Source organism: Sapajus apella, unplaced genomic scaffold (genome assembly GCF_009761245.1).
Source record: "Sapajus apella isolate SASKATOON/1434 unplaced genomic scaffold, GSC_monkey_1.0 scaffold63, whole genome shotgun sequence".
Classification (NCBI taxonomy): domain Eukaryota; kingdom Metazoa; phylum Chordata; class Mammalia; order Primates; family Cebidae; genus Sapajus; species Sapajus apella.
The window spans coordinates 132230-158210 of NW_022437003.1; the positions used below are offsets into that span (position 1 = coordinate 132230).

General features: G+C 45.1%; 1 protein-coding gene across 9 annotated transcripts in view; it reads left to right on the forward strand.

The window, feature by feature from the left end:
* RIPOR2 (RHO family interacting cell polarization regulator 2) overlaps positions 1-25981 on the forward strand; it is a 121906-nt gene that overhangs the window by 78170 nt on the left and 17755 nt on the right. For 2 of the 9 annotated variants that reach the window (XM_032247595.1, XM_032247599.1), the window contains exons 9-18: positions 3393-3436; positions 5105-5230; positions 5814-5962; positions 7582-7711; positions 8048-8197; positions 12496-13188; positions 16734-16915; positions 20104-20275; positions 23107-23242; positions 24766-24927. In XM_032247595.1, the coding sequence (XP_032103486.1) occupies positions 3393-3436; positions 5105-5230; positions 5814-5962; positions 7582-7711; positions 8048-8197; positions 12496-13188; positions 16734-16915; positions 20104-20275; positions 23107-23242; positions 24766-24927 (1944 nt within the window). Of the gene's footprint in view, positions 1-3392; positions 3437-5104; positions 5231-5813; positions 5963-7581; positions 7712-8047; positions 8198-12495; positions 13189-15276; positions 16642-16733; positions 16916-20103; positions 20276-23106; positions 23243-24765; positions 24928-25981 lie in introns of those variants that run through there. The other 7 variants (XM_032247596.1, XM_032247600.1, XM_032247598.1 and 4 more) reach the window with 5 other exon arrangements.

Below are 25981 nucleotides of genomic sequence, written 5' to 3' on the forward strand. Positions count from 1 at the left end.
ACAGTGCCACGGCACTACACTATTGCTATCATCAGCCTGGACAGTGCATGGCACTACACTATTGCTATCAGCCTGGATAGTGCCACGGCACTACATTATTGCTATCATCAGAGGATCAGTGATGCCACTACAGCAATGCCAAGACATTTTGCTGAATAACATGGACTTAGAAGCTAAAAAAAAAAAAATCACTGCCAAGCACCTTTCTCACATTCGGTTTTCTTCAGATGATAGAAAATTTCTGGTAATTTTAAAAGGGGAGAAAAACACCTTCAAAGGATCTCCCCTTTATCCACCTTTATCTAGAAACAATACAAGATCAGTTTCTCTTCAACCAGTTTTCCACTGTAATTACACAGATAAATAGGCAATGGGTTAATTCTGAACTAACTTACAGAGGTTTGCTTTGTTTTTGAGACAGAGTCTCGCTCTGTCACCCAGGCTGGAGAGAAGTGGCATTTGCTCTGCTCACTGCAACCTCTGCCTCCAGGGTTCAAGCAATTTTCCTGCCTCATCTTCTGGAGTAGCTGGGATTACAGATGCGCACCATCACACCCAGCTGATTTTTGTATTTTTAGTAGATATGGGGTTTCTCCATGTTGGCCAGGTTAATCACAAACTCCTGACCTCAGGTGATCCACCCACTTCAGCCTCCCAGAGTGCTGGGATTACAGTCATGAGCCACTGCGCCTGGCCAATTTGCAGAGGTTTTTAAAGAGCACTTTGGATTTTATTAGAATTACCATGTCCAGTTTAGGATTTACAAAAGCCAGTCTATTGTACTGTCTTTCGGAAGTACTTTTTTAAAAGACTAAATGCTCCAGAAAATTATTAGTGGAATACAGACTTCTTTAATTCTGCTCTTCAGTAAGTCTTTTTAAGTGGCATGTGTTCCAATTATTAGTGAATGCTGTTCTTAAACGGACTGCCTCTATGGGCAGGAAGGCATGGACAAGCAGGTGAGTTGCTGCCATCTACTGACAAGTGATGGTAACAGCAAGTGCTTTTTTTTTTAAAGCATCCGGGGATCTTTTTTGCCATCATCTTACCCATGTGCCCTCCATCAGTCAGGTGAAAGTAGAAGCGTTCATTTAAGACTCTCAACTTATTGGATTTCTTGCTTTATTTTCTTTTTTTGAGTCGAGGGTCTCTCTCTGTCACCCAGGCTGGAGTTCAGTGGCTCACTGACGCCTCAAACTCCTAAGCTCAAGCAATCCTCCTGCCTCAAGCTCCTGAGTAACTGGGACCACAGGTGCACGCCACTACAAGTTACTGGCTAATTTTTAAATTATTTGTAGAGATAGGGTCTCACTATGTTGCCCAGGTTAGTCTCAAACTCCTGGGCTCAAATGATTCTCCTGCCTCGGCTTCCCAGAGCGCTGGGATCACAGGTGTGAGCCACCATGCCTGGCCAAAAGTCTCAGCGTATTAGCAGGGCTATTCATAGAAGGCAAAACACATTGTGTGATACCATCTACAGCATCTTTATATGGGTAAAATCACGTTTAAATAGATATAAAAACAACCCAGAACACAAAGGTTATAAATAGCAACTCAAGGAGGCTTAGGTACCAAGGGACCCATTTGCCATATGGATGTCTTTGTGTGGGAAGGACCCTAGGGCTGACAGCTGTTTCTGGACCAGCTCAACACAATTTTTTCCTCTCGTCTGCATCTACAAAGTCACTGGGTAAACAGGGAGGAACTGTTCGTGTCTTCTTCCATCTCTATTTAAACACTTTGAAAGCAGTACCTTCTTTTTTAAAAACATTGAGAAACATAACAAAAAAATTAAAATCACATATAATTGTTCCACCTAGAGCTAAGCTTTGTTAAAATTATTGTAAATATCCAACCAGCTTTTCTGTGCGCACATGCTGCCTGCCAAGGTGTGTGATCTTTTTTACATCTTTTTTTCTGTATTACAAAATAAATATATGATCTTTTAAAAAATCAAAAACAATCACTTAATGATAAAAATTTAACTTTCTCCTTAATTCTACCCTACCAGAGATAATTATTTTTAACAGTTTGGCATGTTTTTCTACACTTTTTCCCCTGGGGACCCATTTCTACATAGCTGAGGTCATAATTTATATAAGGTTTTCTGTCCTGCCTTTTTTCTTTTTATACTTAATATTACATTATAAATCTTGCCTTTAATTAAAAGTTCACTCCAAATATTTGTACTGAATTTTTTTTTTTTAGATGGAGTCTCGCTCTATTGCCCAGGCTGGAGTGCAGTGGCGCAATCTCAGTTCACTGCAACCTCTGCCTCCCAGGTTCAAGCGATTCTCCTGTCTCCACCCCCAGATAGCTGGGACTATAGATGCTCACCACCATGCCAGGCTAGTTTTTGTATTTTTAGTAGAGACAGGGTTTCTCCATGTTGGCCAGGCTGGTCTCGAACTGCCAACCTCAGGCAATCCACCTGCCTTGCCCTCCCAAAGGGCTGGGATTACAGACGTGATGGCTCACGCCTGGCCTGTACTGAATTCTTAACTGGAATTCTTATTATAAAATTTTATCTTTTTCCCTTCAAAACATTTTAAAAGGATAAAGATTTTTACCCATTTTTGTTAAATTTTTTTGGTTCCTTGAATAAAATATCTACAAAAAGACTGGACGAAGCCAGAGTTCCTGAGATGGCCTAGGCAGGTGGCCATCTAGTCAGACAAGCTTTGTCTCTGCTGCTGCACCAGAGCGAGATCTCAAGTTGAGCAGATTCAGGTAGACAGGACTTGCTGGATGGCATGGCAGAAGAAAAGTCCCATCTTTCTTTTGGGGTCGTATCATTGGGTTGGTTGGATTGATTTTGCTTTCTTAATCACTAGCTTTGTGTAAGTAATAATCTATCTTCAGGGATTTCATAACATAGTAAATTGTGTCATTACACCAGATAAAAAGCGTAAACACAGGAATGTGTGAATTGGGGGGCAGCAAGGGAAATAACTGCATGGAATCTGAACTCAAATGGGAGGCACTTAAAAATCACACATTTTAGGACAGAAAGAAAAATAGGAAACCAGATTATCTTCATGGGAATATGTTGGATAAATAAATAAATCTATCTTTCTGGACCTAATACCCTGACTCTGGAATCTGGCTGTATCTTAAATCAGCCCAAGATATGAGCTCTAGCCCTCACTTGCCCAGCCTCCCTGCCCTGGAGGCCACCTCTTCCATCACCCCCTCCAGGACAGTTTTCTTTACCTATGATAGAAGGAACCCCCTCCCAAAAAACAGCCATTCCCCAGGAATGGCCCCCAAAAATGTTATGTGAGTTTGCACAAAGTTGTGACACTTTATCTGAACTCCTTTTAACATCCCAGTATGTGTCTATAAAGGGGGGAAATCGTTCTGCACCTTACTTCCTAACTGCTTGGTTACAGGTCTGGCTGGCTTCGCACGCCTCTGTCCTGGAGATCAATATGAAGTAAGTATTGTCTTGGTCTAGGTGCTGGAATTACAGACCTGAAGGGTAGAAGCCAGTTATTGTTTTGCTTCTCAAGTTCTTTTTTTTTTTATTTTTAATTTTGAAAAACATTATAAGCCAATGAAAAAGTCTGGAAACTGGTAAAGGACTTGTCATACACCCTTCCATCTAGATCTTGGCTCACTGCAACCTCCGCCTCCTGGGTTCTAGCTATTCTCCTGCCTCAGCCTCCAGAGTAGCTGGGATTACAGGCGCACACCACCACTCACCCGGCTAATTTTTTTGTATTTTTAGTAGAGACAGGGTTTCACCAAGTTGGCCAGGCTAGTCTTGAAGTCCTGACCTCAAGTGATCCTCCCACCTTGGCCTCCCAAAGTGCTAGGATTACGGTGTGAGCCACCGCGCCCAGCCCCTGAACCATTTTAGAGCAAGATGCAGACACCAGGACTCTTCACCCCTAAATTCTTCTTCTAAGAATGGAGGGGCATTCTCTCACATAGGCATAGTCCTCAACACCAGTGAGCCTGACATCGGCTCTTCAGCTAATGTCTGGGATTACTCTATGTTGCTATTTTGCCAGTTGTCCTAATATTGTACTAGGTAAGCAGGGTTTTTTGGGTTTTTTCTTTTTCCTGATTCAAGAGCCAATCCAGGATCGTGGCTGATCATAAGTACCATGACTGAAGAAAAATAACATCTAGGGCTTTCTTTGTAAAAATGTACTCCGAAAAGTAAAAACAGCCTTTGTTCTTTTCCCTCTTCAAAAGGAAACTTACATAACCATTTCATCTAACATCTCCTCCAAAACCCTCTATACTCACACCTCTTAGCAGGGGAGAGGCTGTATCTTCCCGTAAACATTAAAGCAGTCTTGCCAAGGAGATACTGCATACCTTCCCCCAAGAGAATGTTGGATTTCAAAGTCCTTGCAGCCCCACCTCCCTATCCAGAGCAAAGATGTCTTTAATTCTTGCTTCTGACCGCTAAGTAGGTTTTAGCTGATACTTCCTAGTCCCGCTAAAGGAGCTGGGTTGTGTGGAGAATTAATCCCAGTGGCTGCCCTACTGAAGTAGAACAAGAGAGAGAACTGTTTGGCATGAGTGAACATAAGAACACAGTGCAATGACCTTTCACTACAGAAAACCTGTACCCCACCCCCCGTCTTAGAGAAGCAGAACTTGCTGTGCTTTAGAAGTCTTGGGCCGGGCACAGTGGCTCACGCCTGTAATCTTAGCAACTTGGGAGGCCGAGGTGGGTGGATCACCTGAGGTCAGGGGTTCGAGACCATCCTGGCCAACATGGTGAAACCTTGTCTCTACTAAAAATACAAAAATTATCTGGGTGTAATGGCACATGCCTGTAGTCCCAGCTACTTTGGAGGCTGAGGTAGGAGAATTGCTTCAACCCAGGAGGCAGAGGTTGCAGTGAGCCGAGATCATGCCACTGCACTCCAGCCTGGGCAACGGAGCGAGACTCCAACTCAAAAACAAAAAAGTATATTCCCCAGTCATCCCTAGCTCCATCTCACCCAGAGTAAGGGGACTGAGGGAGAGTGAGGGAGAAGGGGAGGGCGGCAGTGGCTTTAGGTCTTTGTCCTTTTGATCTTGCTGTTCTGGTGGGGAAGGGCAGGTGGCAGGACCTGAGGGCCCTTGGATGTCTCCCCTCCAGATTTTCATGAAGTATGGCCGGCAGCGGTGGAAACTGAAAGGCAAAATAGAAGTAAACGGCAAGCAAAGCTGGGATGGAGAAGAAACCGTTTTTCTGCCCCTGATAGTTGGGTTCATCTCCATCAAGGTACAGTACTGTCACTGCCTGCTGCCTTTCCTGCTGCCATGGCTGGATGATCTGTTGGTGGGGCCTTTACCCGCGACCCCTGCCTGTCACCCTCCATCCTGCAGACTTTTCTGCACTACACATCTGTTACAAAGACAGCCGCTCTCGCATCACAGTGGGTAAAGTCAATCTAAGATACGCTTTTGACATAGCCACCCCTGGCCAGGTGCAGTGGCTCATGCCTGTAATGCCAGCAATTTCGGAGGCTGAGGTGGTTGGATCACTGGAACCCAGGAGTTTGAGACCAGCCTGGCCAGCATGGCAAAACCCCATCTGTACAAAAATACAAAAATGAGCCAGGCATGGTTCACATGCTTGTAGTCCCAGCTACTTGGGAGGATCACTTGAGCCTGGGAGGTAGAGGCTACAGTGATCCATGATCACGCTACTGCACTACAGCATGGGTGACAGAGTGAGACCCTGGTATCCAAAATATCTATCTCCAATTTCAGATATGATTCTGAAAGTAATGACCAACCTAGCTCAGTAAAAAAGAAAAATGACACATTATCCTACCTTTCCCCTCCCGCTCTCTCTCTGCCAGGTCACGGAGCTCAAAGGGCTAGCAACTCATATCCTGGTAGGTAGCGTGACCTGTGAAACCAAAGAGCTGTTTGCAGCCCGACCTCAGGTGGTGGCTGTCGACATCAATGACCTTGGTACCATCAAACTGAACCTGGAAATCACCTGGTAGTAAGTGCCTCTTGCTTTTTGATTTCATCATATAGAAACAGCTGCTACCAGCTAGTGCTATTCAAAGCTGGTGCATGGACCACCTGCCTCACCAGGGAGCCTGTTAAAAAAGCAGAATCTCGGGCCCCACCCCAGAACTACTGTGTCAGAATTGCGCAGGCCCCAGAATCTGTTTAACACACTCCCTGGGTGAGGTGCACGCGTGTTACAGTCGGAGAAGCCTGGGTCATAGCACTATTCTCCTCTTCTACTTCCTATTTTAAAATATTTTGTCTCTCACCTTCCTTCCCTCTCTACTTTTAAATATATAAAGAAATATGTCCTCTTGCCGGGTGCGGTAGCTCACGCCTGTAATCCCAGCACTTTGGTAGGCCAAGGCGGGTGGATCACGAGGTCAAGAGATCGAGACCATCCTGGTCAACATGGTGAAACCCCGTCTCTACTAAAAATACAAAAAATCATCTGGGCATGGTGGCGCGTGCCTGTAATCCCAGCTACTCAGGAGGCTGAGGCAGGAGAATTGCCTGAACCCAGGAGGCGGAGGTTGCGGTGAGCCGAGATCGCGCCATTGCACTCCAGCCTGGGTAACAAGAGCGAAACTCCGTCTCAAAAAAAAAAAAAAGAAATATGTCCTCTCAAGTAAACTAATTTGAAAGAAAATATCTGTCTAATAGGTGGTACTTCAACCTCAGAAAAATCCTAATTCTCACTATGATGCTTTAAATGCTTATTCCTCTTTATCTCATAACTTCACGCTGCTCTGGAAAATTCTAGGCATCCTTAGTTCCTCTGCACTGCATTTAATGAAATGGAATATTCCCAAAGGGCAAGAGATATCTTTTGTCAAAGCAATGAACTTAGAAATGGCTTTCCAAAGTCACCCCGTGAGAAAGGTCATGATAAATTATTAACACTAGTAGCTCATGTTTAATATAATGCCCCTGGCATACTGCCGAGTAAATATGACATGTTGAGTACTCATGTCAACATCTCATCTACAATATACAAAGTCAGGTGTGGAAGCAGCAAAGACGCTTTGCCCAGCCTTTCCCTCCTCGTCATCTGCAGTCACTGACGTCTCACGCGCAAGATCATTCTCCTTTGGATGAATCTGGTGTCGTGATGTTAAGTGGCATCACTGTGAACAGACTGTTATTTTCCTCCCACACAAGAGGCTCTGTGTCAACTGAAATGAGTGGGATTCTATTTTTGACTGTTTTCTTTAGAACTGAACAACAGTCTGTCGATGTATCATTAAGGCATCTATCCCCACAAAGCTCAGATAATTTTTATAGACTTTTTCAACGTCTTATGTTGAAGCAAGCATTCCTAAGTTTGTTTCGAGTGTTAATGAGGAACACGTGTGTCTACGTGTACAGCTAAATTGTGCTTACAGCTGTGATAATAATCTGGAGTCCCTTGGGTGAATCTAGACTCAGTTTTCTGCTCCACTTTTCTTTTATCCGGCTTTATTTTCTACTAAACAGTTTAGCCAAAACCAGCCCCGTTCCCTCTGGTTGAGTTTACTTTCATATAACGAGGTACTCTTCCGGCCCGCGGTCTGTGGATGATAAGTGATTCTACCGAATGTGCATACCTGGGGACCTGTTGTTTTGCAGTCCGTTTGATGTGGAGGACACGACCCCATCCTCAGGCGCTGGGAACAAGGCGGCAGCCCTTCAGAGGAGAATGTCCATGTACAGCCAGGGTACCCCGGAAACGCCCACCTTCAAAGACCACGCCTTCTTTGTAAGTTCAGTGTAATTTCCCGAGTAGAATCAAAGCACCTGAGCCAGTGCTCACACCCAGCCTTTGAAATGCTTAAGAGACAGAGCTGGGAGTTCTCAATAATTCTATCAGAGGTGGTGAGCCCCCTCTGCTGTTCCTCTCCCCTTGCCCACCTTGTGTATCACTGTGATGGTAACATGTAGGTTTTTCTGAACACTCTCTAAGGTCAGCCTTTTAAAGAAGTGGATATAAATAATCGCCTCCTTGTTTTCATCAAAAATACTTGCTGAAAAGCTAACAAAACGTAGTAACCTGATTCTTCTCACTAATGCCCCCATCTTGCTTTCACTTCTGAAGAGGTGGCTGCATCCTTCCCCAGACAAGCCAAGGCGGCTGTCTGTCTTGAGTGCCTTGCAAGACACGTTCTTTGCCAAGCTGCACCGCAGCCGCTCCTTCAGTGACCTGCCCTCCCTCAGGCCAAGTCCCAAGACTGTGCTAGAGCTCTATGTGAGTGTGGCCTGCCCGGGTGTGGAGTGCTTGACTTCGGGGGCTTGTGGCATGTGTGACTCAGCATGTCTCCTTTTATCTTCTCTGTCTTTCTTACTGGGTAGGGGTCACAGCTGTACTGTCCTTGGGGCGGGAAACCTGGTTGTGCATGCCACATTGGTAGAGAGGCAGTTTGTCCTTCTCTTCTAACGGTCCCTGTTTTTGTGCTGTGATTTTTCTCCATTGTGGCAAAGATATCCATGGTAACAAGATTTTAAACAAGTTTAAGCCTTTCAAAAACTGGCATTCAGCCGGGCACAACGGCCCACACCTGTAATCCCAGCACTTTGGGAGGCCGAGGCAGGTGAATTACTTGAGCTCAGGAGTTCAAGACCAGCCTGGCCAACATGGTGAAACTCCATCTCTACTAAAACTACAAAAACTAGCCAGGCATGGTGGTATGCACCTGTAGTCCCAGCTACTTGGGAGGCTGAGGTGAGAGGATTGCTTGAGCCCGGGAGGCAGAGGGTGCAGTGCCACTACACTCCAGCCTGGGTGACAGCAAACTCCATCTCAAAAACAAACAAACAAAAAACTGGCACACAAACTCAGAAGGATTTCAATGAATTTTACTAGAGTTCCTTCTATCTGAAAGATTCTCAGTCTTAGTTTAGTGTAATGTTTGTTAATTCTATAACACTTTGACAGAAGCCCTTAATTCGCAGTCAGGAATATAATAAGTAATCTACATGACATGCATTACACATTATGTCACGAGAGGATACACACACACAGGCACGCACACACACATCCATGGAATATCCTGCTCTTCACAGACGTATAAAAGGAAGCTCTGCGTGTCAACAGAGGAAAGGATTAAAAGTCTTCGGGTTAATAATAATAATAATTGCATCTTTTTCATCGAATTAGAAAATAGAGGTGAAGGCTGAGCATGGTGGCTCACACCTGTAATCTCAGCACCTTTGAGGCCAAGGCAGGTGGACTGCTTGAGCCCAGGAGTTCAAGACCAGCCTGGGCAACAAAGTGAGACCCTGTCTCTACATAAAAATTAGCCTAGTGTGGTGGTGCACACCTGTGGTTCCAACTACCTAGGAGGCTGAGACAGGAGGATCACTCAGGCCCAGGAGGTTGAGGCTGCAGTGAGTTATGGTTGCAGCACTGCAGTCCAGCCTGGACGGCAGAGCAAGACCTTGTCTCAAAAAAAAAAAAAAAAAAAAAAAAAACCGCAGGTGAAAAGGACGAGGCTAAACTCTGGTGGAGCTTTAAAGGAAAAGGGGAAGCATATATGAGGAAAATATGAATGAAAACATGAACCATAACACAAGAGTCAACACAACTATACAAGCATTAACATAATGTGTATATTCATGCTCATGTGCTCCAGGTGGAGGGTTGTGGGGAGAGTTAGCAGAGGTTTCATGCCATCATTTCAGTAAGAACAAGGTTAGACACAACTGGATGGCTTCCTGAAGCCTTTTAGATAAATGCAAAGGTCCTCAGAGCGGCTGTTCCCATCAGACCACAGCCCACCACAAGCCCATCTCACTTTTCCACTCTCTATCCTCTGCTGGGGCCCCTTGGAGCTTCTTAGTGTCCTCCAGATGCACCACCTCCTTTCAGGCGGTCATGTCTTTGCTCGTGGTTCCTTCTAGAACACTTCCTCTGGTGCCTGGCCCCCACCTCACTATCCTCCACGCTGAGCGCCAGGATTGGCTGTTTCTCAGGCAGCAGCCACGCCCTCCCTGGGGCCCTTCCATCATGACGTCATCCCTCAGTCCAGCGTGCGCGCCACTGCGCTGCTGTGTGCTCCTTTCTTGCACTGTCCCCTAGGTAGACTGCAAGTCCCCTTGGGCAAGGCATCTCCGCTTATTCTCACTCAGTATTTGCCACTTAAGTAGGTGCAAATTAGGCTTGGAAATTGGGCTTGAGTCTTGGGGACTCAAGAGAAATGGCTGGGAAGGACTTTGGAATTTGAATAAGAATCCTGACTACCCAATCTCCCTGCCATAGCCAGTGTCTCCCACCTCCCTCAGTGCTGCCATGAGATGTGTGTACAGATCAGATGAGACTGAGTGGGACCGCATGGAGGGCCCACGGGTTCTGGAAGCCTAAGGGACCCCTATGGAAGAGGTCTAGGGAGAAGACCCCAGGCACCCCTCATCCCTCCCCATAAAGATTCCTTTTATCTTTCCTAGAGGCATAAGGTGTGAGGTAGGGGGTGCAACTATGGGAGGGAAGAAGCTGAAATACACAAACTGGGAGGAGAGGAAGAGCAGCACCAGAGCCCAGTGCCCCAAAGCATTGCGGACCACAGTTCAATAATCACTAATGGAGTAAAGCATCCTCAGTTTTGGAGGTAAAAAGACTGAGCCTGTGGAGATTAATCAAGTGGCCAGTGACACATTATTTTACTCGTCCTGTGGTTAAAGTGAATCACCTTCCAACCATCCTACAATAGACAGTTAGCGTGGAACAAACTGTATGTGTCAGGATCTAGTGGCCTCAGATACAGTAGCAATGGGACCAGGGACCCAGCCGGAGGAGGACGGGGAGCCTTTGTCTTCCTGTCTGCTCCTCACTGCATTTGATGTAACATTTTTATTTGCCAGGCTTATTCCCAGCAAATTGTGAGAATTTGTCATTTTCTATATAATTAAAACAAGTATTAGGGCCAGGCGCAGTAACTCATGCCTGTAATCCCAACACTTTGGGAGGCTGAGGCAGGCAGATCACAAGGTCAGGACACCGAGACTATTCTGGCCAACATGGTAAAACCCCATCTCTACTAAAAATACAAAAAATTACCTGGGCATGGTGGCACACACCTATAGTCCCCGCTACTCAGGAAGCTGAGGCAGGAGAATTGCTTGAATCCAGGAGGCGGAGGTTGCAGTGAGCCAAGATCACACCACTGCACTCCAGCCTGGGTGACAGAGAAAGACTCCATCTCAAACAACAAAACAAAACAAAGTATTAGCATGATACTTAGCATTTACTTTAAAAACCAAATCTGAAATCTAAGAAAAATTAATCATTTTGGGCCAGGCACAGTGGCTTACACCTGTAATCCCAGCACTTTGGGAGGCGAAGGCAGGCAGATCACTTGAAGTCTGGAGTTCAAGTCCAGCCTGGCCAACATGACGAAATCCCATCTCTACTAAAAAAAAAAAAAAAAAATGAAAAAACACAAAAATTAGCTGGGCATGGTAGCGCATGCCTGTAGTCGTAGCTACCTGGGAGGCTGAGGCAGGAGAATCACTTGAACCCAGGAGGTGGAAGTTGCAGTGAGCTGAGATCGCACCATTGCACTCCAGCCGGGGAAACAAGAGAAACACTCTCTCAAAAAAAAAAAAAAAAAAGAAAAAGAGAAAGAAAAATGAACCATTTTGAAGGGTTAATCTCAATAACTAAAAAGCCCTTTTCCCAGAGCAGCATTTGGCATTTAGGCATTATGCACAGACCACAGCACAAGGAGAGCTGACTGAGAAATGGAAATGCCTGAATAAACGAACGATCTTGGTTACCTGGATATTTCTGACCTCTCTCTTCAGAGTTCTGCTTCATGAAGCACAGGGCACACCTATGACACTGCCTGGGTCTGTGTGACAGACGACTCGGTGTTTCTAGGCACCCCGAGAGCCCTGGGGTTTGCCTCTGCAAGACTGATGTTGGATTTATCAGTCTTTTCCTCTTATTTCTAGAGAAGCTATGCAAATTTATGGCTGGCCGTGAATTATTTATGGCATGCTTACTAAATTAATAAAACATTTTCCAGAGCTTGGGATTTGTGGGTAGAGATTTTCAAAAAAGTAATTTTTGAGAATTGAAGCAGAACAAAACATCACATCTTTGGAACTAAATTGCATGGATGTTGGAAAGTTTTTTAAGATACATGCCTAAATAGAAAAAGAAGTCGGTAATGTTATTCGTACTGTGGCTGCCAAATATTATGAACTCTTGGAATTCAGAAAGCGAGTTCCATCCCCCCATGCAATCTTTTCTTTTGAAAAATGTCAAACCTTGAGACTACTGCCATGAACTTTCACCTAGATTCAACAATAGAAACAGTTCTTGATGGTCTGCTTTCTTTTGCCAGACAGACACAGACACACACAGACACACACAGACACACACACACACACACACACACACACACACACCAACTAATAACATGCTAATATTATGAAAGTTCTGGGTTTCTTCATTGTAACTGCCTTACATTCACCTGGGAATAGACCATGCCAGGCCAAATGCATCACGGGTATTGAAAATAATAATGAGGTATCTTTTATCTGCAGTCGAATCTACCTGATGACATCTTTGAGAATGCAAAGGCAGCCGAGGAGAAAATGCCACTGTCGCTCAGCTTCAGTGACCTGCCCAATGGGGACTGTGCCCTCAGCTCCCACTCAACAGGCTCCCCTTCCAACTCAACAAATCCAGAAATTACCATCACCCCTGCGGAGTTTAACCACAGCAGCCTGTCCTCCCAGAATGAGGGTACGGATGATACCAGCTCGACATCCTCCAGGAACTCCTTGGGAGATGGCCAAGAGCCAAAGTCACACGTGAAGGAGGAAGACCCAGAGGAGCCCCGGAAACCTGCCTCGGCCCCGTCGGAGGCTTGCCGCCGACAGTCCTCGGGTGCTGGGGCTGAGCACCTGTTCCTTGAGAACAACGTTGCGGAGGCACTTCTGCAAGAGTCCGAGGAGGCCTCTGAGCTCAAGCCCGTGGAACTAGACACGCTGGAAGGAAACATCACGAAGCAGCTTGTCAGGAGACTCACATCCGCAGAGGTGCCGGTGGCCCCAGACAGGCTGCTCTCTGAGGGCTCTGTGGGTGGAGAACCCGAAGGCTGCAGATCCTTCCTAGATGGAAGCTTAGAGGATGCCTTTAATGGGCTTTTCCTCGCATTAGAACCACACAAAGCGCAGTATAAAGAGTTTCAGGATCTGAACCAGGAAGTCATGCATTTGGATGATATTCTGAAAGTAAGTACCTTTTCCGAGAAATTGGATTAGGTTTGGAGATAGGTGTCCTAAGCCAACATTCTATTTAAGAGGATGCATCCTTTAAAAAAAAAAAAAAGGATTAATAGCTCATCATCATTTTAAATGTACATGCATTTAAAATGGCCAGTAGTGCATATGAATTTTTATTTTCCTGACAACAGATCAACTTATCTAAATTGATTAGGATTGAAACAGAGCTCTAGATAATGTTGAAATTACCCCAGTCCCCAAGCTAATCATTCTAATCCCAAATGTGAAAGAGTGGCACTTTCATGATCACAGTCTCACAGCTGTTACTCCTGGATGGGATCCTTCTCAGGGTGTCAGGAAAGCAGGGCGCCCTTTCCCTGGTTGGAGTCAGAGTTCTCCAGCCCCATCGTGAGAGCTGGGAGCCACTGCATGCTGGAGGAGTCTGCCTGCTCTCACAATTGGTCCAAATAACCAAGTCAGAATCTCAGATTAATCGTCAGAGAAATAATCATCTGTTCTACTTTAGAAGCAGGGATCCACAGACTCACCAGAGATACCCTCTTCGATCTGTGGGGTCAGACAGCACAGGGTGGAGGTGGAAGGGCAAGATGAGAGGGGTGATTTCCTCCCAGGCGGGAGGTCCCGATAATGAGATCATTATTGCTGCATCAGAATTTATCTGTCTCCTCCCACGCATAGATTAATTTTTTTAAAAAAGCACTGTAGAAGAAGACAGACTTGAATTGTCCCAAATCTCACTGCCACTCCTTGTGCTCTTTGCCGCTCTGATTTATACTGTCATATAAAAGAAAAGAGAACTCTGATCCTTTTTCTTAAAAGAGCAGCTCTTCAGAGACCTGGTCTGTAAAAAGGCTTGAAAGTCAGGTTGCAGGGCCAAGCTGAGAACTAACCCACGGAAGGCTGTCGCATTTCTCTCTAAGACTGTTTTCCTGGCTGGGCGTGGTGGCTCAGGCCTGTAATCCCAGCACGTTGGGAGGCTGAGGCAGGAGGATCACTTGAGCCCAGGAATTAGAGACCAGCTTAGGCAACATGGCGAAACCCCACCTCTACCAAAAATACAAAAATTAGCCGGGCATGGTGGCACACACCTGTAGTTCCAGCTACTTGGGAAGCTGAGGTAGAAGAATCACTTGAGCCAAGGAGGCAGAAGGTTTCAGTGAGCCGAGATCACAGCACTGCACTCCAGCCTGGGCAAAAAAGTGAGACCCTATCTCAAAGGAAAAAAAAGAACATGACGACTGTTTTTCTATGTGGCCTGCCCAGTGGCATCTTAAACTACATTTCCAAGGCTTTTTGACCATCCTATCCTCTACTCTGTCCTGCTGATCTAAGCCTGGAGGAGATTTGTCCCCAAGGCAGATGATAATGCAGCCCTGACTCTCCAGGTCCTCAAACGTTCATGACAGATTAGTTCAGCTCATGGCTTAGCCTCGGAGAAACAGAAGGGCACTGTCAATCTGCTTTCTGTAAAATATTTGATCCAAAAGCATCTGCTCAGGGCTTGTACGTGCAGGCTGCTTGTCTTGTATTCCACTGAACACCTATCTTTTCTGCACAGTTGACCAGCTTTGCTTTGTGAGCAAAAGGTATTCATTTCAAAGAGGTATGACACAGATGGATGCCATCTAAAGTGAATTCCTTAGAGAAATCCCGTAGTGACAGCGGCTCCCATTCCAGGCATCTAGGGTGCTGATAAGTAGCTCAATCCACAAGAAACACTAAACATCTATTAGTCTTATTAAAAACTGGCGACCAGAGACTTCTTTCCAGAGCATTATTTCGGTCTGCTGTTGTTCCAAAATTGTCCTGCTACTAAAATCCTCAACTGCCCCTTTCTTTGTCATAACCAATGTTTAAACGCATCCATACTGTAAAAGATCATTGTGCAGACAACTTGCTTAGGAAAAAAGACCCTGAAGTGGGTTAAGTCCAGACTGACTCCCTCTCTCCCCCGAGACTGCTGAAAACATCACTAGTGAGTGTGTTTAGGTCTGGGGCAAATGGCTTTGTATCCGGCCAGAATTTAAGCATCAGCTGGACAAAGCTTTCTCTTTTTTCCCTCCTTCACATTCCTAGGATGCTAAACATCTTGACGATCAGAAACTAAATGGTGCTGCCTCTTGGACGGAGATCACTGAGGGTGAATGAGACAACTGTGATTTAAAAGACCGAAAGACGTTTCCCATGTGCTTTTGTGCCATCTTGAGTGTCAGAGACAGATCCCTGCAAGGCCCTTCCTACCTTGCACTAAGAAATCAGCAAGGAGTGTCACCTAACTGGATGGAGGACATTTAGTGCTTCTCCCTTGAGAATTTGTCCCATTCGACCCACCCCAGCATCCTCTTGAATATTTGGAAATATTTCTCTCCAACTCTGTGCCCATAGCAACTGGCATTGTTTTGCTTGCAATGTTTCTGCATGTGGCCAGCATTATAGAATGCTCCAGGCCAGAGAATGAGATTGCTCCCATGATGCCAGGGCCTGGTCAGGGAAGTGGTGAGACTTGTTCCTTTTGAGGCAGAGCTCCAAAGGAAGCAGGGCAGCCGCTTGTCATGCCCAAGCATTAATTCTCTCCTCAGTGCTCACAGGAGAAGTTACATGCTGTGAGCGGGTGTGGTGGCTCATGCCTGTAATCCCCACACTTTGGGAGGCAAAGGACTGCTTGAGCCCAGGAGTTCAGGACCAGTCTGGTCAACATAGGGAGACTCTGTCTCTACAAAAAGACAAAAATCATCCTGGTGTGCTGGCACACACCCATGGTCTCAGCTGCCTGGGAGGCTAAGGTGAGATGACTGCTTATGCTTGGGAGGCTGAGGCTGCAGTGAGCTGTGATCACACCACTGCACTCCAGCCTGAGTGACAGAGCAAGACCTCGTCCAAAAAAAAAAAAAAAATTGCAGGGCTTCTTACCTAGGGAGCGTGGGCTAGGTGAATTGGAACCACTTCCTGTTTCTGGGCTTTGTTTTGTTGGTCCTTTAGAGCAGGTGCCTTAGATAACTAGCGCCTGTTGCAGAACACTGAGGGCATTGCCCCTTGGAATGAGAGATTGGTCAGTATTCAGCATTCTCTCACTGACTTAAAATTTGTCTGCTTGTTGTATTTTATTTGGGGGTGAGCACGAGGCAGAGGGATATAGCAGTTGTTTCCCAAGACTCTGTGGTTGACATGTGGTTTTTTTTTTTTAACTTTTGTTACAAAAATTTCAAACAGAAGTAGAGAAGATCCTCTAATGAAGCCCAGTGTGCCCAGCCCCCGGCCTCCCCACTGATCAGCTCATGGCCAATCTTGTTTTCTATTCTTCAACTTACTGACTTCCCGCTGGATTCTCCTCTAACCAGTCCCAGATATTGTGCCATTTTATCCATGGTTGTGCCTCTTTTTTTGGATATAAAGATTTTTCAATGCATTTTTAAAATGCTAACAAAAAATAAAAGCCTGAAAAAATTAAAAAGTGTGGCATCTCCAGTCGAGCGCCGTGTCCCGCTTCTCCTTCCGGATGTGCTGATGCTCTCCTGGTGCCTTCTGCTTTACAGTGCAAGCCCACCGTAAGCCGCAGCAGGTCTTCCAGTTTAAGTCTTACGGTTGAGAGTGCTTTAGAAAGCTTTGATTTCCTGAACACCTCTGACTTTGACGAGGAGGAGGATGGTGATGAGGTTTGTAATGTTGGCGGAGGTGCTGACTCCGTGTTTTCAGACACTGAGACTGAGAAACACAGGTAAGTCTGAAGACAGTATCTCCTCATGTTTCTCCTATCACAGCTGATACACTAGTTCTTTGTCACTGTCAGAGGGGACCTGGTACACATTTCCAGGAAGATAAAACTCCCCACATGACGGACCAGTTGGCTTACAGTTCATTTTTATGGTCAAGTACAATAAAACGGTCGACATTATTCACCTATTTTGGGTTGCTTAAAGAAAAATAACTTCCTTATAAATAAAGAGGAAAATTTTATATGAGAGTGTTTATATTCACATACATGTGTACACATCTTTTGTTTTTTTGAGACAGAGTCTCGCTTTGTCACCCAGGCTGAAGTACAGTGGTGCGATCTCGACTCACCGCAACCTCCACCTCCCGGGTTCAAGTGATTCTCCTGTCTCACCCTTCCAAGTAGCTGGGACTACAGGTGCCCACCACCACACCCAGCTAATTTTTGTATTTTTAGTAGAGATGGGATTTCACCACGTTGACCAGGCTGGTCTTGAACTTTGGACCTCAGGTGATCTACCCACCTCGGCCTCCCAAAGTGCTGGGATTACAGGTGTGAGCCACTGCGCCCAGCCCTCACATGTGTCTGATAGGGTTCGGTGTTATGGAGAACGAACTCATACTAGATGACGGATTTGGGCCTGGTTCTCCCTGGCTTGCACTCTCCTTCCAGTGCCTTTGTGTTTTTTTGCCTCACTTTCCGAGCCCTTCATGCTTCCTTCAACCCAGTGAGTCTTTGCATGAGATTGAGTTCATCAATGCATGCATCAGTGCCAACTTTAAGTCCCATGGTGCATATTTGTCTAAGAATGTGAGAGAGAATGACCTGTGACTGCCACTGGCTCTGCAGCTCTCTAGGTGGAGAATGTGACCTTCTTTGGAAGCAGCGGATGAAGGTGAAATATTGTCAACTTCACCATCAGGTGTCCTCGTGCAGCCTAACCACATTTTAAGAACTAGAGCCTGGGGTCCAATTTTATAACTACAGATAAAGCAAAATAAGCACAGTATTGAAATATGCCCACCTCCATCCATTGCTGTGAAAGAAAACACACTTTCCCAAAGTAGGGGTAGACTGTCCGCTCATCTTTCTTTACCTTTGGCACAATATGACATAAACAGGTTTTCAGGTTACAGCAAGCTATGACTTCAACCTTCACAAATCTCTTTTGGGTTTTTGTTGTCCCTAGAGGGTTTCCTTTTTCAAAATAAAAACAGGAAAAAGACCATGAGAACTTGAATTTACCCCTTAAGCGAACTGGGGACGTGGCAAAGAAAATTTATTAAATGGATGTAATGTTTAAATTCTACATTTGGCCAGGCATGGTGGCTCATGCCTATAATCCCAGCACTTTGGGAAGCCAATGTAGGAGGATTACTTGAGCTCAGGAGTTAGAGACCACCCAGGAAACATGGCAAAATCCCATCTCTACAAAAAATACAAAAGTTAGCTGGGTGTGGTGGTGTATGCCTGTAGTCCCAGCTATGTGGGAGGCTGAGATGGGAGGATTACTTGAGCCCAGGAGGTCAAGGTGAGCTGAGATTGTACCACAGCACACCAGCCTCAGCGACAGAGTGAGACCTTCTCTCAAATAAATAAATAAGGCCCGACATGATGGGTCACTCCTGCAATCCCAGCACTTAGGAAGCCAAAGAGGGTGAATCACTTGAGGTCAGGAGTTCAAGACCAGCCTGACCAAGATGGTGAAACCCTGTCTCTACCAAAAACACAAAAATTAGCTGGGCATGGTGGCAGGCACTGTAGTCCCAGGAGGCTGAGGCAGGAGAATGGCTTGAACCTGGGAGGTGGAGGTTGCAGTGAGCCGAGATCACACCACTTCACTCCAGCCTGGGTGACAGTGCAATAATCTGTCTCAAAAAATATATACACATATATAAATTGTTCTGCATTCATTGGCATTTGTGAAACGCTTCTTAACCAAAAATTTTTCTACATACTTGTTACCGTAAACTGTTACAGACTTCCCAAAAGAAAGAATATGGGGGAAAAAAAAAGCAGTTACAGGGTATAGCAAAGTCAGGCATCAATCCAAACTTTTTTTTCTTCTTGCTATAAGAAACATTTTAACAACAAAAACGTCACAGATTTTATAAATGTTATACCTCATTGATATTAAATATGTCTAATTTGATCAATCTTATTGTATGTCATCAGAAGTATTAGGGGAGAGAGAGAGAGAGAGAGAGAGAGAGAGAGTGTGTGTGTGTGTGTGTGTGTGTGTGTGTGTGTGTGTGTATTTTAAATATGTATTGGCTGCTATGTGTGGACTGCCCAGACACAAGCTGAGTGTTTTCCCCTTGGAGGCAAATGTGAATCAGAATAAAGCATTCAAAACCTGTAAGCTCTGGTGCGTGATCTTTTTAAATTGTAGACACGGGAGAGCGTGAGGCTGGAGCCCAGCTCTGCCCTGTCCTGTCCAGCTGTGTGAATCAGGACATTCTTGTTAACATCCATGCTAATCATGTGAAACAAGACCACTGTGCTCACCCTCCCTAGTATACAGATTTATTTTAAGAATAAAATTAGATCATCAATGCAAGTGATTTTTTAAAATGTAGGTGCCCATCATGATATAACTTGAGACAGTTCAACAATGGGGTTGACACAAAGCATGACAGGCAGAGCTAAGCTGTTCCTCTAAATACTCAAACACGCTTTTTAACTTTTGTTCAGAGTAGAACATCATGTCTCTCTTCTTGGCAGCTTTCCTTTTTCCTTGTATTCAAGTAGCAACTGATCTGAGGCCAGGAAAAAGCCTTGACAGATTATTTCTTAATGGTATTGCCTTTGGGAAACCACAAATATAAAGGACAGTTTAATCCCAGAAAACTTGGCAGATCACCCTGTCAACAGTGCAGGAAAGTGCAACACATTCAAAATAAGGGCATGTTTCAAAGACTTCTGGGCAAAATTACTTCCTAAGTGGTTCATTAGGCTTAAGAGGCAGAGAGAGAACTTTGAAAGCAATTTGTTTGCCTGCTCTTTTAACAGTAGGCAAATTGGTGACCAGCCTGAATTAAGTAATTTTTGAAAGGTGTCTCTGTTTTTCAAGGTGGGCAAGTGAAAGACTGTTTTCAGTGGGTGCTGTTGAGGCCTGATGCAAACCATGTTGACATGACCTGTGGTTTGTGCACAGAAAAAAAAAAAGTTAACGTTTTACCCACCTTCAATAGTTACAGGTCGGTTCACCCAGAAGCCAGGGGCCATCTCAGTGAAGCGCTGACCGAAGACACAGGAGTTGGGACCAGTGTGGCAGGAAGTCCTCTCCCGCTGACCACAGGGAACGAGAGCCTGGACATCACCATCATTAGGCACCTCCAGTACTGCACCCAGCTCGTGCAGGTAGGAGCAGCGACGAACCTGTTTCGAGAGGTCAGGCGGTGTGCATGTCAGGAAGCGTGCTTTCATTTTTTAGCGTTGCCAGGGAAATGAGAATTCAGGAGTAAGAGAACAGTCTTGCTCTGGTTTGAGCCCAGTCAAAAACTCTGATGGGCATCCGCATCCCTCCACAACCTTGCGTTTTCATCTTCAAACCTAACTCTCCAGTTCTTAGCAGTAACAGGTGGAATATGGTTGGCTCTCATGTTTGACTCATTTGGTAGTAAATGAGAGTCATGTGATGAAGGGGGCTGGAGAAGTCATTCGTATTCCACCATCTGCAATGGAGTTTGAAAGCCAGTGATACTGAATATATATTAATGTGAATGTCAGATGAATTAGTTTTTCACCACCTGGATAGCTGAAAGACACTGTTAAAGAATCTAACCACAGTCTCCTGCATCTTGAATAAGTACTTCTTATTAGCAATGGTAAGAGATATTTCTCGAGGCCATCAACATCACCATTTAGCTCTCATTCTGGCACAGCACAGGGCTGCTTTTTCTTCTCATCTCAAGCTATTTGCCACTTAAGGTTTTTCAACAGTGGAGCAAATGTTCTGAAATTGTTTTGTTGCAGGAAGGGTTTCAGCTGTCTTAAAGCGTTTCTCCTCAAGCATCTACTTAAGAGCTTTCTCCTTGCCTGGTCACTTGTCTGTCTAGTATTGTTCTTCTCCCAGCTTGCTTGGATGTATGTGGAACAGGAAGAGAATGCAGAAGCAAATATAATGTTTCAGACCAGGTGCAGTGGCTCATGCTTGTAGTCCCAGCACTTTGGGAGAACAAAGCAGGAAGATCGTTTGAGCCCAGGAGTTTGAGACCAGCCTGATCAATACAGTGAAACCTCATCTCTACAAAAAAGATACAAAAATTAGCCAGGAGTGGTGGCACCCGCCTGTGGTCCCAGCTACTCAGGAGGCTGAGGTGGGAGGACCGCTTGAGCCTGGGAAGCAGAGGTTGCAGTGAGTTGTGATGATGCCGCTGCACTCCAGCCTGGGTGACAGAGTGAGATCCTGTCTTAAAAACATGGTTTCAAGGGGATTACCAGGCAGGAAGTGTGCAGAAAGAGGAGGCATTGTACTCCCAAGAGTACTGAACCATTAGAAGACAAGAGTCAGGGTGAGGAGCCAGGGGTCCCTCAGGAGCCCAGCAGAGGGGCAGTGTTGCTCCCTGGTAACACACGTGTTTTGAGATGTAGGATAATATGCTTCTCCACCTCAGATGAAGAGCACCAGAGTAGCCTCAGACAACTGTATGCTGTGGGAGACTGGCTGGCGATTACAACTCCTGCCACTTGGTTAGCCAACACTTAGTTGAACTCTTCTGTTGAGTTTTGAGGTCAAACACCACAAAGCTTTCACAAACCATGAGATTGACAATCAACTTGGTAGAAGGTGCAATTTTTTTTTCCTGATTAAAACAGGGATTTTTGTTTACGTATAACTGTTTTCTACCCACTAACCATTTGAAGGAGACAGTTCTTTGTCCTTGCTGAGCCTGATATGACAGTGAGCAAACCACTTATTTATCTTTTAGGGAAAAATAGCTATTTTGTGAGACATCAGAGAATTCTTGTCTATGAAGGAGTGACTGTTTTCTCACAACGACTAATTGGCATGCTTTCACTGCAGGCAGCCAGTGCAGCATTTCTTCCTGTTCTAGGGCCATGATCCCAACAGTTCAGCCTTTCTGTGGGGATAAGCAATGGTACAAAAACAGAAGAGGTGGATATAAAGATGTAGGCTGAAGGAGTGAGGATTAGAAACTTCTCACTTGCATTGACTCGTGTGAACTTCCTTTCTCATTAGGTATATAATCACAGAGAGATAAAGATGTGCATTTTCTAGGAACCACAATCACTAAGATTATTCTCAAAGCAGTTCCTTGCTATTGTATTTACTCACAGGAAAGGTGTTAGTACATAATTGCTGCACTAGACTTTTGCATTTGAAAATCCTATTTGTTTTAGAGTCTAAATACTTTAGACAATACAGCTAGGTGGTACAGGTCTGCCTTCTGCATCTATGCCCATCGGGTGATCAAGACAGGTCTCTGAGGGACACAGAAAGGATTAGAACCATTGGGCAGCAAGTGACTTAATTTCTTTCCTCTCTTAGGCCTTCTCATTCTTATGAACGACACACAAGTGAACCCACTTACAACTTCAGTGACCTCTGGTGGGTTACTTTACCTCTCTGTGCCTCAATTTTCTCATCAGTAAAATGGGGATATCAATAGGAGCCGCCTCCTTGGGTAGTTAATAGAAATAGCATGAGCTAACACTCATACAGGACTCAGACTAGAGCCTGGCACATAGTAAGCACGCATTTGTTATCAAGAGACAACCCTGATTGTAATTATCATTCTTATTTAACCTGCTCTTAATTTTCAGCTTGAACACACACAAAAATAAAACCATGCTGTGAAAAATTACTGCATTTGTTAAGGCAAATCTATTCTGCTTACACACCAGCCTAAACTGTCCCTCATGTTTCAAAAGTAAGATCAAGATTCACAATACATAAAAAGGAAGGCAGCTTTATAATAACCTTGTAGCCCTACTACTGAGAAAGTTCCAGAATTTATGCAGGCATGAAAATATGCAGAGCAACAAAAACATGTCTGATTTCCTCAGAACTGTATCTGGCATGGAATGAGGAACATGATCAAGCTGGAAGAAAAACATTGCATGAGTTTATTTAGTATCATCACCACATTCAGGAAGGACAAGGCTGGGTAGAGAAAGCTCTACTGAAAACAACATAATTGAAACAGTGGTTTTGTTTGTTTTACCAGCAAATTGTTTTCTCAAGCAAAACCCCATTTGTGGCAAGAAGTCTCTTAGAGAAGCTTTCTAGGCAGATCCAGGTGATGGAGAAACTCGCAGCTGTCAGTGATGAGAACATAGGAAATATCACTTCTGTTGTGGAAGGTAAGTATCTGCCAGTTACACCGCTACTCATGTAAATGATGACACCACTAGCCCCGTCCACTCCCTACACATGTTCATTGCTTTCTTGGGAAAACGGAAAAGCATCCTTAGGTCATAGGATTTAGAAAGGTCTTCAAACAGATCGGGCTCATCAGCATCACATTTCAGCGTTCTGAGTCAAAGCAGCAGACACAGTTTTTCCCTGAGGGCCTCGACCTCCAGAAGTCAGACACGCAAACAGAAACAGCGTCCACTTCATGGGCACAGTTTCACAGACTTTCTGCTGGTACAGTTCCCTTTAGGGACAGATGACTAGGATTGTTCTTGCTCCCTGGGGCTGGCTAAGACAACTCATACAGCGACTGTCAGATGGAAGATGCTACCAGACCCTGCTGGGGAAAGGTGCAAATACATGGATGCAAACACCCCCAGGAGAGCTCCTGATTCTAAGAGTTTTAAAGGAAGAAATTGACACTGGAAAGATGCCTTTGAATTTGTGTGATCTGGTGATGGGGCTCTTCTGTAGAGACCAGAATTTATGTCTTTTTTCATATCAGATACTCAGCAGAAATAGTCTTCCAGGTAATCTCTGATTAAGCTTAAAACGTCCTCTATCTTCTCCCTGTACATTTCTGCCTCCCAAATCCATTCCCCCAGAAGTAGGTGACCTTGGCTGGTCTCTGAGGGGCATGAAGAGGGGCAGGACATCCAGGCCGCCAGTGACTTGTGTCCTCTCCTCCTCCAGCCCCCTCCTCATGATGGTAACACATTCAAGTGAAACACTGTTCCTGCACCACCTGGCACCGTGCTGTTCAGTCATTTCAGTCACAGAACACCTGGGCAGGGTAAAAATGTCCTCCAGCCACCTACTGCTACCTCCCATCCCCTTCAGGAAACTCTCCTAAAGTTTCAGTCTCTCATCCTGTGTGATTTCTGTGTGGAGTTACAGGAAATCCCATGATTGAGTTCTCCCAAGGGTAGAACTCCTGTGTTTCCCAACACTGACAGAAAACGGCCTTGCATTTGCACCATTTTCTTTGCTCCCCAGGCAGGATGAGTTTCTTGTCATAACTTCTTTATCCTTCAGGCCATCTGCCAACCACACAGGAACTGATAATCCCAGCACTTTGGGAGGCCAAGGCAGGTGGATTACCTGAGGTCAGGAGTTGGAGACCAGCCTGGCCAACATAGCGAAACTCTGCCTCTACTAAAAATACAAAAATTAGCCAGGCATGGTAGCACATGCCTGTAATCCCAACTACTTGGGAGACTGAGGCAGGAGAATCGCTTGAACCTGCGAGGCAGAGATTGCACTGAGCTGAGATCATGCTACTCCACTCCAGTGAAGGTCACAGAGTGTGACTGCATCTCAATAATAATAATAAAGCTACTACATTTTTATGTAGCATTATGGGGAGAAAAAAAGGTTCCCAAAGAACACACGCACATACCCTTTCCCCAACACGTCTCCCTCTGCTTCATTTCAAATGTGTCCTGAGATGCTGGTTGCTCTTCTCTTCCAGCCATACCAGAATTTCACAAAAAGCTGTCTCTGCTGTCATTCTGGACCAAGTGCTGCAGCCCTATTGGTGTGTACCACAGCTCAGCGGACAGAGTGATTAAGCAGCTGGAGACCAGCTTTGCCAGAACTGTCAACAAAGAGTATCCAGGACTTGCAGACCCAGGTATGAGGTAGCAGTAGAAAGAGAATTCCTGTCCTTCAGTGAGAGTGGGCACTGAAGTGGGGGTACAGGGGTCCTCCTACCATTTGCCTGCAGATGGGAAGCACACAAAAGGCCAGCCCTGAAAACAGAATTGTACTGTCCAGGGAAAACATCATCTACTCAGATTTAAGAAAAGATGTTGAACGTGTTTTAATTCAGCATGTCAGCAGTGACATTTAAAGCTACTACATTTTGGTCAGGCACAGTGGCTCACATCAGTTAATCCCAGCACTTTGGGAGGCCGAGGCAGATGGATCACCTGAGGTCAGGAGTTCAAGACCAGCCTGGCTAACATGGCAGAGCTCCATCTCTATTAAAAATACAAAAATTAGCTGGGCATGATGGTGCATGCCTGTAACCCTAGCTACTTGGGAGACCGATAGTGCCACTGCACTCCAGCTGAGGAGACAGAGTGAGACTTCATCTCAATAATAATAAAGCTACTACATTTTCATGTATTGTTGTTTCCATATGCATACTTCTTTCATTACAATGTTACCAGTATGACAGCGTCAAATGGAACAATCGCTTTGGAAAAACTGTTCGGCAGTTTCTACTAAAGCTCAGTATACCCTACTCTTGGATCCAGCAAATTCACTCCTAAATAAGTAAAGACAAAGAAGTGCTATATTCACAAGAAAGGACACTTATAAGAGGATTCATAGCAACTTTACCCACAAGAGCCAAAAATTGGAAACAACATAAATGCCCACAAGAGAATGGATAAATTGTAGCATACTCATAGCATCAAGTATTACACAGCGATTAAAAAAATAGAGACAAGGTCTCACTCTGTCCCCCAGGGGGAATAAAGTAGTGTGATAACAGCTCACTTCAGCCTCTACATCCTGGGCTCAAGAGATTCTCCTGCCTCAGCCCCTTTTGTACTGGGACTATAGGCAGATGCCAACACGCCTGGCTAATTTTGGTACTTTTAGTAGAGATGGGGTTTCACCCACTTGCCCAGGCTGGTTTGGAACTCCTAGACTCAAGCAATTCTCCTACTTTGGCCCCA